The sequence below is a fragment of the Oncorhynchus keta genome, chromosome 10, assembly GCF_023373465.1.
Source record: "Oncorhynchus keta strain PuntledgeMale-10-30-2019 chromosome 10, Oket_V2, whole genome shotgun sequence".
In the NCBI taxonomy this organism is placed as follows: Eukaryota; Metazoa; Chordata; class Actinopteri; order Salmoniformes; family Salmonidae; genus Oncorhynchus; species Oncorhynchus keta.
The window spans coordinates 51,799,778-51,815,178 of NC_068430.1; the positions used below are offsets into that span (position 1 = coordinate 51,799,778).

The 15,401-nt window shown below is 43.3% G+C and overlaps 1 protein-coding gene across 2 annotated transcripts in view; it reads left to right on the forward strand.

Moving 5' to 3' along the window:
• LOC118389370 (cadherin-22-like) overlaps nucleotides 1-15,401 on the forward strand; it is a 287,048-nt gene that overhangs the window by 189,963 nt on the left and 81,684 nt on the right. For both annotated transcript variants that reach the window (XM_052527250.1, XM_052527251.1), the window contains one exon: nucleotides 8,799-9,093. In XM_052527250.1, coding sequence (XP_052383210.1) covers nucleotides 8,799-9,093 — 295 coding nt within the window. The remainder of the gene's footprint in view (nucleotides 1-8,798; nucleotides 9,094-15,401) is intronic.

A 15,401-nucleotide genomic window follows, 5' to 3' on the forward strand; every position in this document is an offset into this window, starting at 1 on the left:
CGATTTAAATTTGCATTATTTTCATGGACAGTATTTTGTTTTCTGATTGGCTGTGAAAGTTAAGTCATCTTTGACAACACATTTAATTGGTGTGTTGGAAGCAGTGGCGTCAGTTCAGCTAAACCAAGGGTATGGCAAAGTGGGTGGGGGAGGATCCCTCTCCCAAGGGATTCTTTAGAAGTGTGAGGTCATTTGCTGCATTTCTACACAATTGAAAACTCAAAAATGCAATTTGGTGAATAGCAAAAATTAAAACAAATGACCCCCGACATTAGTTTTCACCACAAAATTTGCTTTAAAGGTCTGTTGAATGGCATGCACAATGTTAACCATCACTCAACCTCGTCATACATTGACTAATTTACTTATGGAACGGTGCATACTGTGCAACATGAAGTAGATGCACAATACACGCTATCAAGTCACAACAAGGCCGACTTCAAATGCTAACATATTTTCATACCAATTAGGGCTGTGATAATAACATTACTGTAATATGTTTTCCCATGGCAAATATGAAAACACGAAGCTGACCTCACTCTTTGATCCTAATAGCATGGGAAATGAATACATGTGATTCTGGATGACAACATAATGTGCATTTCCAACATTAGGACTGTTTTCCTGAAGAAGTTAAATCCTCTTCATGTTTTGTTTCCTTGCCATGATTCTAACGAGTATTGCGATACTGGTATCGTCCCGGCCCTAATACCATAATATTAAACCAAAATTGCACTAGCCTACTGGGTGAATTAAAATATCAATTACAGCTATCACAATATATATTTTAATAGCAATAACATAGCTTTTGGTTTCGAATGGTCACCAAAAAGTAGGTCTCCCCCACCTCCCAATCCCTAATTGGCTATCAGATTACAACAAGGCTTCTCTAGGAAGAAATTATAGAATCAGCCGTTGCCAATGAGATACACTGAAAAGAAAATGTAAAAGAGGAATTATAAACTGGGTGGTTTGGGCCCTGAATGATGATTGGCTGAAAGCCATGGTATATCAGACCATATAACACGGGTATGACAAAACAATTATTTTTACTGCTCTATTTACGTTGGTAACTAGATTATAATAGCAATAAGGCACCTCTGGGCTTTGTGGTATATGCACAATATACCACGGCTAAGTGCTGTATCCAGGCACTCCGCAACAAGAACAGCCCTTAGCCGTGGTATATTGGCCGTATATCACACCCCCCCGGGCCTTATTGGTTAAATATAGCATGTATGTTAATAATTGTCCATAATTGTTATATGGATGTGTCTGTGTGTGTGTGAGTGGGTGTACAGTGTGTGTATATGTCTGTGCATATGAATGGTAGAGCGAAGGAGGGTGAATAGGAATATATCTAGGAGGGTGAGTGAGAATAGGTGAGCAGAGGCACAATGCCAATTCACTATACAAAATGTAGTATATCTGATCTCGTTGTTAACTTCAAATCAGCAGTCTCATTTGTAATGTCCTTCTGTAGGGTGGCTTGCCCTGAATCCAAAGTGACACCAGAGGTCTTCGTTTTCGTGCGGACCCCTACTTGGCAGGCAGTTCCATATCCCATCCACCCCTGCTCTTTCTCTGAGTCAGCCCTCAGCTTGCCCAGTTATGTATGTGTGAGACAGAGTGTAAGATAGAGAGAGGAAGAGAATGTGTGTGTAGTTGTGTCTCTGTGTGTTTGTATGTGTCTATGTGTGTGTATGTGCTTGTATGTGTGTGTTTGTCTCTGTGTGTGTTTGTGCATGTGTGCACGTGTGTTTTTGTCTGTGTGTGGGTGCCAGCATTTTTGTGTGTATGTGAGTATTTGCACAGTCAGTTTCAGTGACATGGCTAGTGATTAGAGACCTCAGGATAAGACCCAGATGCAGACACCCCCCACCTCTAGGGACTCCACCTGGCATCCTACCCGGGCACATACCTGGTTGACCAGGGTGCCTGCGGTGGAACTCAGCGATGAGTGCTGGGTCCCCGCTAGGAACATCCTTGACCCAGCATGTATGTTAATAATTGTCAATAATTGTTACATGGATGTGTGTGTGTGTGTGTGAGTGGGTGGGTGTACAATGTGTGTATATGTCTGTGCATATGAATGGTAGAGTGAAGGAGGGTGAATAGGAATATGTGTAGGAGGGCGAGCGAGAATAGGTGAGCAGAGGCACAATGCCAATTCACTACACAAAATGTAGTATATCTGATCTTGTTGTTAACTTCAAATCAGCGGTCTCATTTGTAATGTCCTTCTGTAGGGTGGCTTGCCCTGAATCCAAAGTGACACCAGAGGTCTTCGTTTGCGTGCGGACCCCTACTTGGCAGGCAGTTCCATATCCCATCCACCCCTGCTCTTTCTCCGAGTCAGCCCTCAGCTTGCCCAGTTATGTATGTGTGAGACAGAGTGTAAGATAGAGAGAGGAAGATAATGTGTGTGTAGTTGTGTCTGTGTGTGTTTGTGTGTATGTGTTTGTATGTGTGTGTGTGTGTGTGTGTGTTTGTGTGTGTGTGTTTTTGTCTGTGTGTGAGTGCCAGAATCTGTGTGTCTATGTGAGTATTTGCACAGTCAGTTTCAGTGATGGCCAGGGATATCAGACCTCAGGATAAGACCCAGATGCAGACACCCCCCACCTCTAGGGACGCCACCTGGCATCCTACCCAGGCACATACCTGGTTGACCAGGGTGCCGGCGGTGGAACTCAGCGATAAGGGAGTCATCATACCAGGTAGTCCTGAGGCATGGTCCTAGGGCTCAGGTCCTCTGAGAGATAGAGAGAATTATAGAGAGAGCATGCTTAAATTCACACAGGACACCAGATAAGACAGGAGAAGTACTCCAGATATAACAAACTGACCCTAGCCACCCGACACGTAAACGACTGCAGAATAAATACTGGAGGCTGAGACAGGAGGGGTCAGGAGACACTGTGGCCCCATCCGATGACACCCCCGGACAGGGCCAAACAGGAATATATAACCCCACCCACTTTGCCAAAGCACAGCCCCCACACCACTAGAGGGATATCTTCAACCACCAACTTACCATCCTGAGACAAGGCCGAGTATAGTCCACAAAGATCTCCGCCACGGCACAACCCAAGGGGGGGCGCCAACCCAGACAGGAAGATCACGTCAGTGACTCAACCCACTCAAGTGACGCACCCCTCGTAGGGACGGCATGAAAGAGCACCAGTAAGCCAGTGACTCAGCCCCTGTAATAGGGTTGGAGGCAGAGAATCACAGTGGAGAGAGGGGAACCGGCCAGGCAGAGACAGCAAGGACGGTTCGTTGCTCCAGAGCCTTTCCGTTCACCTTCACACTCCTGGGCCAGACTACACTCAATCATATGACCCACTGAAGAGATGAGTCTTCAGTAAAGACTTAAAGGTTGAGACCGAGTTTGCGTCTCTCACATGGGTAGGCAGACCATTCCATAAAAATTGAGCTCTATAGGAGAAAGCCCTGCCTCCAGCTGTTTGCTTAGAGAAATTCTAGGGACAATTAGGAGGCCTGCGTCTTTTGACCGTAGCGTACGTGTAGGTATGTACGGCAGGACCAAATCAGAAAAATAGGTAGGAGCAAGCCCATGTAATGCTTTGTAAGTCAGCAGTAAAACCTTGAAATCATCCCTTGCCTTAACAGGAAGCCAGTGTTGGGAGGCTAGCACTGGAGTAATATGATCACATTTTTTGGTTCTAGTCAGGATTCTAGCTGCCGTATTTAGCACTAACTGAAGTTTATTTAGTGCTTTATCCAGGTAGCCGGAAAGTAGAGCATTGCAGTAGTCTAACCTAGAAGTAACAAAAGCATGGATACATTTTTCTGCATCATTTTTGGACAGAAAGTTTCTGATTCTTGCAATGTTACGTAGATGGAAAAAAGCTGTACTTGAAACAGTCTTGATATGTTCGTCAAAAGAGAGATCAGGGTCCAGAGTCACGCCAAGGTCCTTCACATTTTTATTTGAGAAGACTGTACAACCATCAAGATTAATTGTCAGATTCAACAGAATATATCTTTGTTTCTTGGGACCGAGAACAAGCATCTCTGTTTTGTCTGAGTTTAAAAGTAGAACGTTTTCAGTCATCCACTTCCTTATGTCTGAAACACAGGCTTCTAGCGAGGGTAATTTTGGGGCTTCACCATGTTTCATTGAAATGTACAGCTGTGTGTCATCCGCATAGCAGTGAAAGTTAACATGATATTTTCGAATGATATCCCCAAGAGGTAAAATATATAGTGAAAACAATAGTGGTCCTAAAACGGAACATTGAGGAACACCGAAATGTACAGTTGATTTGTCAGAGGACAAACCATTCACAGAGACAAACTGATATCTTTCTGACAGATAAGATCTAAACCAGGCTAGAACTTGTCTGGGTAGACCAATTTGGGTTTCCAATCTCTGGTGATGGTATCAAAAGCAGCACTAGGGTCTAGTAGCACGAGGACAGATGCAGAGCCTTGGTCTGAAGCCATTAAAATGTCATTTACCACCTTCACATGTGCAGTCTCAGTGCTACAGCAGCTTTTTCTAAACATTTTGAGAGGAATGGAAGATTCGATATAGGCCGATAGTTTTTATATTCTCTTCCAGGTTACACCGACAGCGGCGGATGAGCATCTGTGCAGTGGATATGTTGACCTCTTGCTCCGGGAAGAGCGGGGGCTGATAAACCATGGAGCACTCAAAGGGCGAGAGCCCGGTGACGGAGCAGGGAAGGGTGTTCTGGGAGTAATCCACTCACATGAGTTGCTGGCCCCAGGTGGTGGAGTTGGCCGAGACGAGGCACTGAAGAGTTGTCTCCAGGTCCTGATTGGCACACTCCGACTGGCCATTGGATTGGGTATGAAACCCGGAGGACAGGCTGGCCGACAACCCAATGAGTGTGTAAAATGCCTTCCAGAACGAGAATGTAGGACCACTGTCTGAAACCATGTCCAACGGAAGTCCATGGATCCTGAAGACGTGGTGCACCATGAGCTGGGCTGTCTCCTTGGCCAACGGTAGCTAAGTGAGGAGAATGAAATGGGCGGCTTTGGAAAACCTGTCCACCACTGTGAGGAGAGTGGTGTTGCCATCAGATGGAGGGAGACCAGTGACTGTCCAGGACTATATGTGACCAGGGACGGTGAGGGACAGAAAGAGGTTGAAGGAGGCCAGCTGGAGCTTGCTGTGGAGTCTTGAGCACAGACAGAGCAGGCGGCGCCGAACGCGGAGACGTCCGGAACCATGGTGGGCCACCAAAAGCTTTGTTGCACAAAGGCCAGGGTCCAACGGGAGCCAGGGTGGCAGGCAAGCCTTGAGGAATGAGCCCATTCCAGGGCCGGGGAGTGGGCAGCGTCTGGGACAAACATCCAGTTAGCTGGGCCCCCCCACCCGCTGTGCCTCACGGACCTCGATCTCTATTCGCCTGACGAGGGTAGCCGCCAGGCACGAGGTAGGAAAATGGTCTTGGGGTCCGAGGGTGTAGAAGCAGGGCAATCGGGAAGCCGGGGTGGCCTGGAGAGATGCACTGCTTACAGCGGTGTTACTGGGGGTCTGCGAGGCTACTGTCGTGGCCGACGGCCTCACAGATAATCCGTGGCGTTCTGCCAAGGCATGGAATCCGTCCATAAGACCTCAGAGTAACTCCTCGTGTCTCCCAATGGTGGCTCCTTGGGAGGTGATGGCGCCGCGGAGCTGTTCCGAGTCTGCTGGGTCAGTCATGGCCAGTTCGTACTATCAGACCTTGGGATAAGACCCAGATGCAGACAGTTCGAAGTAACAAAGGTTTATTACAAGAACAGGGGCAGGCAAACGACAGGTCAAGGGCAGGCAGAGGTCAGTAAATCCAGAGCAGAGTTCAAAAGGTTCAGAACGGCAGGCAGTCTCGGGATCAGGGCAGGCAGAGGTCAGTAAATCCAGAGCAGAGTCCAAAAGGTTCAGAACGGCAGCCAGGCTCAGGGTCAGGGCAGGTAGAATGGTCAAAACCGGGAAAAGTAGAAAACAGGGCCTAGAGAGAAATATATGAGTACAGGAAAAACGCTGGTAGGCTTGACGAGACAAGCACAAGACAGGTGAAACAGATCAGGGTGTGACAAGGTAAGGGGGTTTCACGCCAACCACGGTGCTTCCGGCTAACTCTTGACTCTTTCCTCACACAGCTTGGGTCTGGCACTCGCCTGCCTGTCTGCCTGACATCTTATGTAAACTAGTTGCTGAGGAAGCAGGCAACATAGAGCCCTATATCGTGCCATTCGGGACAAAGCTACTATTTCCCTCTGAGTGGGAGGTGACGTTATGAGTCATTGTTTTGTCCCAACTTTATATTTTGTGTGCCAAGTGCCAACACCATTGTTTTGATAAATACCTCTCCACCTCTTCTTTGTTCTTGACTGGAACACTTACTGTTGGCCTATGTGTGTCCCAAATGGCACCCTATTTAGTGCTGTACTTTTGATTGGGCTGGTCAACAGTTGTGCACTATATAGGGAATAGTGTGCCATTTGGGACACGTGCCTACTGTTTGGTTGCAGGTTGTTTTAGCTTGAAATGGCGTGTTAACATTGCTAATAGCTATGATTGCTAAGCAAGTGAAGCCCTGGCTTTGACCTTTTGTTTGAAGTCCACAGCTTAGCCACGGCCCGAGTCACTCCACTGAGGACAGACTGACGGATGGACACATTGAGCCTGAAGGGGGAGAACGATCTGTCAAAAATATCTATATAATCACATTCGTGCTGCGTTGTTGCCACGTGTGCCTGGTCACCACAACATGTGTTGTGTTTGTTGGGAAAATGTCAAATGTTTCCGTATATGGTACCATACTGTGTGTGTGTGTGTGTGTGTGTGTGTGTGTGTGTGTGTGTGTGTGTGTGTGTGTGTGTGTGTGTGTGTGTGTGTGTGTGTGTGTGTGTGTGTGTGTGTGTGTGTGTGTGTGTGTGTGTGTGCGCATGACATTTGTGTGGGTGTTTGTATGCAAACAGTATGTGTGATCAGAGAGCAGATATCAAAGTACTGCATCTGGACTTTGATGATAGAAAACCCTTTACATTCACAGAACACATTACAGTAATCAGGCTCCCAAAAGATGTTGATGTGTATGTGTTTGGATGATGCGCATGGCATCACTGTTGATTCTTGTCTCCCCGTCTACTCTACTAGTATTGAAAGACTTATGTAATTGCAGTAAGTTGACACAAGTTGATCAAAGACAGTGAGCAATAGAGAGACAGTTAGACAATTTTGAAGGCAGGCAAAGGGAGAAGAGAGTCGTCCTTTTCCCGTCACATATCTCCAGATAGCTTTCCACTGCCTTTCTACTGTATGGGCTATTGAAGTTTGTTTTATTATTGCTGAAATATTGATACCCGCAAAAATAGTATATTTTCTCCCGGAGTGTTCATTTATTTGACATGGGGACAATTCAAAATGAAAAAAAGAGTGGGAAGGGTGAAAGAAAAGGCAATATGAAGGCTGGGTTTTGCATTATTCCCCCATTTTACGCCAAATACCACAGCAACAGCGATCGAGTCCTGTATTTAATCAAGCCTTTATAAAATATTAACGCGGGAGATTTTCTCCCATTTTCTCCCTCAATTCCCACCTGTTTTGTGAGATGGGTCCTACTGGCTATGGAGCCTGAGTCCTGCGTTCTAATTTCAGATAGGGAGGGAGTAGCAGTTCTGATGTGCAATGAAGCCAAAGGGTATATAGGGGACTGTTAGAATGCATTTTAATCACATTAATAGAAGTCTTGGCAGATTTATAAGGGCTCTTTAACTTCACTCTTTGGCCCCTACCTTGTTTGTGTTCATACCGCACCTTTAACGATCTATTGAAATGACTGATCTTCGAATTCAATGGGCCCCTGTTCTGTGAAGGGCACGCCATGTGGGAATTGTGTTAATCATAGGTAGTGCTGCAGTGTCTTTTGTCATAGTACATATGTTGACTGCCTTACTGGGAGGTGATGACTTCTCCTCTTCCCTCTTTTCGCTGGCTGTGGAATAGGAACTTTGCTTCTTGATGACTAGATAGAACATCCTTGGCATAAAAGAAAGAGAAAAGCCTTGACCATACTACAAAGGGCATACTGTGAAGTGCTACAAATGTATATAATAAACATGTTGGGATTGGCAGGTTCAAGGCTGTTTTAGAAACTGACATTTTGAACATGTCATGTTCTTTGAAGCATGGAATTGTTTATCGACTGTAGCTATGTAGAACTATCCCTCACTTTCTGTGAGGGATACATTATCTTCTCTGATGTTGTTAAAGGTCCATTGCAGTCATGAATGTGATTTTCCTGTGTTTTATATATATTTCCACACTATTAGGTTGGAATAATACTGTGAAATTGTGAAAATGATGATAGTGCCTGTTTAGTGCAAGAGCTGTTGAAAAGACTGCCTGAAATGTTGGCCTGCCCGGCAACATCACCAGGTGGTAAATTAGTTAATAGACCAATAAGAAAGAGTTCCAAACCTCTCTACCAATAACAGCTAGTTGTCAGTTTCCCCCTCCCTACTCAGACCACTTCCAGACAGTCCTAGAAAAATTATTGCTTGAGAAATTGCTCCTTGCTTAGAAGCCTTTTTTTGTTTATTTTTGACCATTTAAATTGAAAACAACAACACTAAGGTACCCATGATTTGATATTGAGATAGAAACCGCTGCATTAGTCCTTATTGTATTGCATTCACAATAGTGTCAACTGTCAATCAATGAAATCAATTCATTCTATAGAACCTTTTTAACAACATGTTATATACCTCCAGAAAGCATGAAATCTCAGCTTGACTTTGATTGCCTTGATTGCCAGATCCACACAGATTCGGACGAGGGCGAGGGGAACATCAAGTACACCATCTCCGGGGAAGGGGCGGGCACGATCTTCATCATCGACGAGCTGACGGGCGACATCCACGCCACCGAGCGATTAGACCGCGAGGAGCAGAGCTACTACACCCTCAGAGCTCAGGCCCGGGACCGGCTCACCAACCACCTGCTGGAATCAGAGTCAGAGTTTGTCATCAAAGTCCAGGATATCAACGACAGTGAACCCAAGTTCCTGGAAGGGCCCTATATCGGGAGTGTGGGAGAGCTTTCACAAATAGGTAAGGAGGGAGGGGTGTGTGTGTGTGTATTTGTGAAACAAAGGCGGTGCTGGAATGCAGGAATGTGTTCTGACTATGTTCAGGTCTCATCATGAAGATGTGAGGAGTTCATTTTAAGTATCAGAGATACAGTATGTGTCCATAGGGAAAAGTGATAGGGCCTTCATTACCTGTCATTGGGAGGACATTAAATAATGTTAACAGTATTTGAAGAGACATTTGTTGATGGTACAACTTTTACCCAGGTCAGATTTGGACAATGCTACCCAATCCAGTCCCAAGATTACAATCACCAGAGGTAAACGTTTGAGAGTTTGTGAGGAAATAAGAAACGTTGTTTAAGCGTGTGTGAGTGTTTTCGAGGTAAAGTACAGAAAGAGTTTTGTGTGTGTGTCAGAGAGAGTCTACTTGTAAGTAGGGGATACTAGGCTAAATGTGATGTCTCTCGCCCTCCTTCGCTCCTGATTGGAATGAATTCCTGCCTTCTCAGCACGTTTTGGCCTTTTTTCTGCCGGCAGTGCTTATTGAAACGGGGGAAAGAGAAGAGACAGAAGGCAAGATAACAGTGTAGAGAGAGAGAGAGAGAGAGAGAGAGAGAGAGAGAGAGAGAGAGAGAGATGGGGAGAATAGTTCATGTTCGCGCCCTCCATTTCTCCTCCTCCTACTTGTTCCCCCACCTCTCAGTCAAATTACACACTAAATTAGTGTGCACTTCATGTTTTATACATTGACTACAGTGCCAATGCTAATGAGATAACTGGAGTGCTTAGTCAAGCATTTCTCACCATTTAGTTTTCTGGTCATATTTGCTCTTCCTGTAGAACAACAGCTAATGGCGTTGCTGTGGCACCACTGTGATAAGGTCACCGCGGTGCATGGTTGAGAGGCTGAGGGCTTGGGTGACAGACTGACGATCAATGATGCACACTTCAAACCAAATGCACAGCGCTAAGGGCCACTGCGTAGGCCTAGTTGATGGTGGCGCTCACACTTCAATATGATTGATGTATGCCAAAGTATACATACATGTATTCACCTGAGTTACTTTGTCGTATTAGCAGCCATCTTATGATGGAAGAAGTAACACTTGTTAAATGTTTTTATGGAAAATGTGAACTATGAAGCCTTTTGTGAGATAATTTTGAATTTAATTGGATTAATTAAATTTAATTAATCAATTACATTTAATTGGAAACTATTGTTGAATGGAAAAGTGAATTAATGATAATCCATGTATTATTCTCTTTCCAAACATGCGTGTCAACATTTCAGTTAATATATATTTTTTGCCATTCCATACATGTCCCATACATTGCACTGCCATCAAGCTTTACTATTTGACTAATTGATTAGCACAAATCAGCATTTATTTCTGATGTCTTTTCACTCTATCCAGACACTTTAATCTGTGGCATGGAGTGAGACAAATGTGAGAACCACTTGATCTAAGACGGTACTGGATGGAACGTTAATGGGAGCAGGTTTCCAGTATTATTCCAGGCTTCGTTCCTAATGACACCCTATGCCCTACATAGTGTACTGCTTTTTACTACATGCCTAGTGGCCCTAGCACACTACTGTATGTAATAGGGTGCAATTTGGGAGACATATTCAGCCAGTAGCATGCACATGCTCACTGTGCTTTTTTATGGCCTTGGTGGAAACTGGTCTGCAATAATAACAAGAAAGTAATCACAATGCAGCCTGCGGCATATTCATTTTCACTTATCGCTCCTGTCATGTTCTTCCTAACATGGCCCTGTCATAGCTCATGGCCCCAATGAGAGAGGGCCCGGGAACCAAAATATATTTCTTTACATATCATTCAAAGTCTGCTTGTTGTTTCGGCTCGGTTAACGCCTAGGAAGAGAGGAGGGGAGAATAAACTAGGCCTGTCAGGCCGAAGATGAATGCCGAGGGATCATTCGCCGCCGTCCTGTGAAAACATGGCCCGGCTAATGAAATTGGAGTCCTAAATCAAAATTGCGTCACGACGTTGAATGATTTTTGCATTGAGCCGTGTGAATGTCTTCATGTTCGGACCATTGGTTGAACAGGAATAGAGTTGTGCCGTGGCTGTTTCACCTCTGTATTAAGGGCCCTATACATGTTCTATGTAGTTAGTTTAGTTTAGTTTATTAGGATCCCCATTAGCTACTTCACATGCATCAGTTACTCTACCTGGGGTCCACATAAAACATACAAAATACTTGACAAAGTACAGAACAGTACATAAAATTAAAAAATTTATATTTTTATAAAAAAGGAAATAAATAAGAGTTATAGTGTACAGTTGAACACACCTTAGCCAAATACATTTAAGCTCAGTTTTAAAAATTCCTGACATTTAATCCTAGTAAAAATTAATTTTATTAGGTCAGTTAGGATCACCACTTTATTTTAAGAATGTGAAATGTCAGAATAATGGTAGAGAGAATGATTTATTTCAGCTTTTATTTATTTCATCACATTCTCAGTGGATCAGAAGTTTACATACACACAATTAGTATTTGGTAGCATTGCCTTTAAATTGTTTAATTTGGGTCAACGTTTTGTGTGGCCTTCCACAAGCCTTTCACAATAAGTTGTAGCCTACCACAATAAGTTGGGTGAATTTTGGCCCATTCCTCCATTTAGCTGGTGTAACTGAGTCAGGTGTTTAGGCCTCCTTGCTCGCACACTCTTTTTCAGTTCTGCCCACAAATTTTCTATGGGATTGAGGTCAGGGCTTTGTGATGGTCACTCCAATAACTTTGCTGTCCTTAAGACAGGTCATTGTCCATTTGTAAGACCCATTTGCGACCAAGCTTTAACTTCCTGACTGATGCCTTGAGATGTTGCTTCAATATATCCACATCATTTTTCTACCTCATGAAGCTATCTATTTTGAGAAGTGCACCTCCTGCAGGGAGGGTGGCTACTCTGAAGAATCTAAAATATATTTTAACACTTGTTTAACACTTTTTTTGGTTACTACATGATTCCATTTTGTTCACCTTTATTAACCAGGTAGGCAAGTTGAGAACAAGTTCTTATTTACAACCTCGACCTGGCCAAGATAAAGCAAAGCAGTGCGACACAAACAACAACACAGAGTTACACATGGAATAAACAAACATACAGTCTATAGACAGTGAGGAGCCAGTGCTAACCGTAACATGAGATAGAAGGCTTCATCGTGTGGAGGACTATCTATGCCTTTTTGATTAATGGCTGTTCACTTAAAAACCACCAAGTCATCATCTCTCTTTTATGGTTTTTCATTTTTTATTTTCCTGGCATTAATGTAAATTATTTGTCCACGTTAAAAGCTAATGTTTACCTACCTATGTCCATTTGCAAGTCATGGGCAGCCGTCCATTTAAAGTCCAAAAGCACTAGCTGCTTTTCACATATCTCTAATTTGACTCGGACAAAAACTGTGTTTGTATGTCGAGATGGACCCTTTCTGAAAGAGGACATTTCATTCACACAGTCCACTCAGAAGTTGGTAATGGGTAAACAAACTTCCGTAGGTGTACCAGCTCTATAGTGAGGAGGTGATTAAGCGCTCACAGCGTGGCTCCTAGCCATTGCTTATGCAACTGAGAAGGGAATGGTTTGTCTTTTCAAGTGGTGCACTCAAGATGGGAAAACCCACTTTGCTGAAAAATATTATATTTTATATATGATGCGAACATACTGTACTGATGCATGCAGGCCATTGTGTATCTCTGTTTGTTGATATTTATAGAGTACGATAGGGTTTTCTGTGGAAGCCTGGCAGTATACAGTAGCACACAAAGAGTGTGAATACAGTTCTGAAAAAACTACACTTGAAAAAAGATAATCGTACTTTGCGTTGCCTATGGAATTGCAGTACACCACACAACGACTTACTGTGTTTGAGAACATGGATTTTTTTTTAAATCTTTTGAACAAATACCAGTCTTTTAGTTCTGTGCTGACAATTTGAAAATAACTTATTGAGAGGGGCTTAAATGGGATCAAACTTTGGCTTTTGTTTGCTCTACAGAAAACTAAGCCATTAATATTTGTGACCGGCTCGATTCAGTCTTATACAGCAAAATTTGAAATGTTTTTTTTTTTTTACATTGGATAAAATTAGAGACACAGAGCTAGAAAGTGGTATATCATATACTACAGTTGAGGAACAATGGGAAAGTAATTATGCTTTGAAAGTTGATAAACTTGTAACCTCACTTTTGAGAAAATGTCCTTGAATATTTTGGTAAACCTACTGGAGACCTCTTCTTTGTCTGCATCCATTTAGCATAGTTCATACCCACTTAAGCCTTATCCCCACCCATCTCTTTAAGGATTCACATGTGAGGCCATGTAACAAACAACCAAAGATTTCAACACTAAAGGCTGGTATATACTACGGTGTGTTTGTAAATTCAATCTGGAGGGCCAGAGTGCGCTCTAGGCTTTCATAAACTCAGTGTGTTGTTAGATGGTTCGTTTGTAAATTCAGAGCGTTTCGCTTTCGGAGCATTCAGAGCGCACAATCTCACTGGATGCACTGGCCGAGGAGTAGGGTTCTGACCTAACAGTTCTGACCTAACAGCAGTCAAGCACCCAGGCTAACTGCCTAACATTGGCTAGCTTGTTAGCTACTTCTGAGAGAACAGCTCACTCTGACCATTTTACTCGCCCTAGCAGAGCTGGTTAGGCTTTTTTTATGTTTTTTTTTGCCAACGTTACTGACACTGGCCATATTCAACGGGTGTTGAGCATTCGTAACTTTGTCAGTTATTCTTCATTCTGTCGAGTGCGCTCTGAAATCGGAGTAAATAGCCAGTGCGAATTTAGCAGCTACATTTATCGACGGATGACGCGGTGATATCATGAACATTCTATTGAAATGGTTATTTGCATAGTGGACTCTTTTGTTTAGACATGTAGCTAGCTAGCAAGCTAGCTAAACAATGAACCATAATCCTAACTCATAACGTTACTACCCTGCATGAATCTGCAGGTACAGTTGAAGTAAGAAGTTTACATACACTTAAGTTGGAGTCATTAAAACTTGTTTTTCAACCACTCCACAAATTTCTTGTTAACAAACTATAGTTTTGGCAAGTCAGTTTGGACATCTACTTTGTGCATGACTCAATACATTTTTTTTTTACCACGTTCATCTTTACAAACGATAGTACGCAAGTGTAAACACCATGGCTCAGGAAGGAGACACGTTCTGTCTCCTAGAGATGAACATACTTTGGGCAAAAAAAGTATCTATATCCACAGTAATTATATTGACATAACTTGAAAGGCCGCTCAGCAAGGAAGAGAACACCATCCCAACCTTGAAACACCGGGGTGGCAGCATCATGTTGTGGGGGTGCTTTGCTGCAGGAGGGACTGGTGCACTTCACAAAATAGATAGCATCATGAGGTAGGAAAATTATGTTGATATATTGATGCAACATCTCAAGACATCAGTCAGGAAGTTAAAGCATGGTCGCAAATCAGTCTACCAAATGGACAATGACCCCAAGCATACTTCCAAAGTTGAGGCAAAATGGCTTGAGGACAACAAAGTCAAGGTATTGGAGTGGCCATCACAAAGCCCTGACCTCAATCCCATAGACACGTGTGGGCAGAACTGAAAAGGCGTGTGCGAGCAAGGAGGCCTAAAAACCTGACTCAGTTACACCAGCTCTGTCAGGAGGAATGGGCCAAAATTCAGCGTGTGGAAGGCTACCCAAAATGTTTGACCCAAGTTAAACAATTTAAAGGCAATGCTACCAAATACTAATTGAGTGTATGTAAACTTCTGACCCACTGGGACTGTGATGAAAGAAATAAAAGCGGGAAAAAATCATTCTCTCTCTACTATTATTCTGACATTTCACATTCTTAAAATAAAGTGGTGATCCTAACTTACCTAAGAAAGGGAATTTTTACTAAGATTAAATATCAGGAATTTTTAAAACGGAGTTTAAATGTATTTGGCTAAGGTGTATGTAAATGTCCGACTTCAACTGTAACTAACCAACTAGGTTCAATGTTAGCTAGCTAGCTAACATTAGGCTATACCTAGCAATGCAAATGGTTCTGAGATACAAATACTATTACTACACAGATCATACATGTAACGTTTGCTAGCGAGCCAGCCGAATAACGTTAGCTTGCTAGCTAACAGTAGGCTTTAACTTGAAAGAATGAAAATACTTTCTGACTAAATTACAAACATGTAATATCTGAAAATGTAGCTATCTTACCCGTATACATGGATGGACATTTCTCCCTCTCTGTCACAGATGCCATGGTTACTCTTAGTTTGAAGATGAAATCTGGAG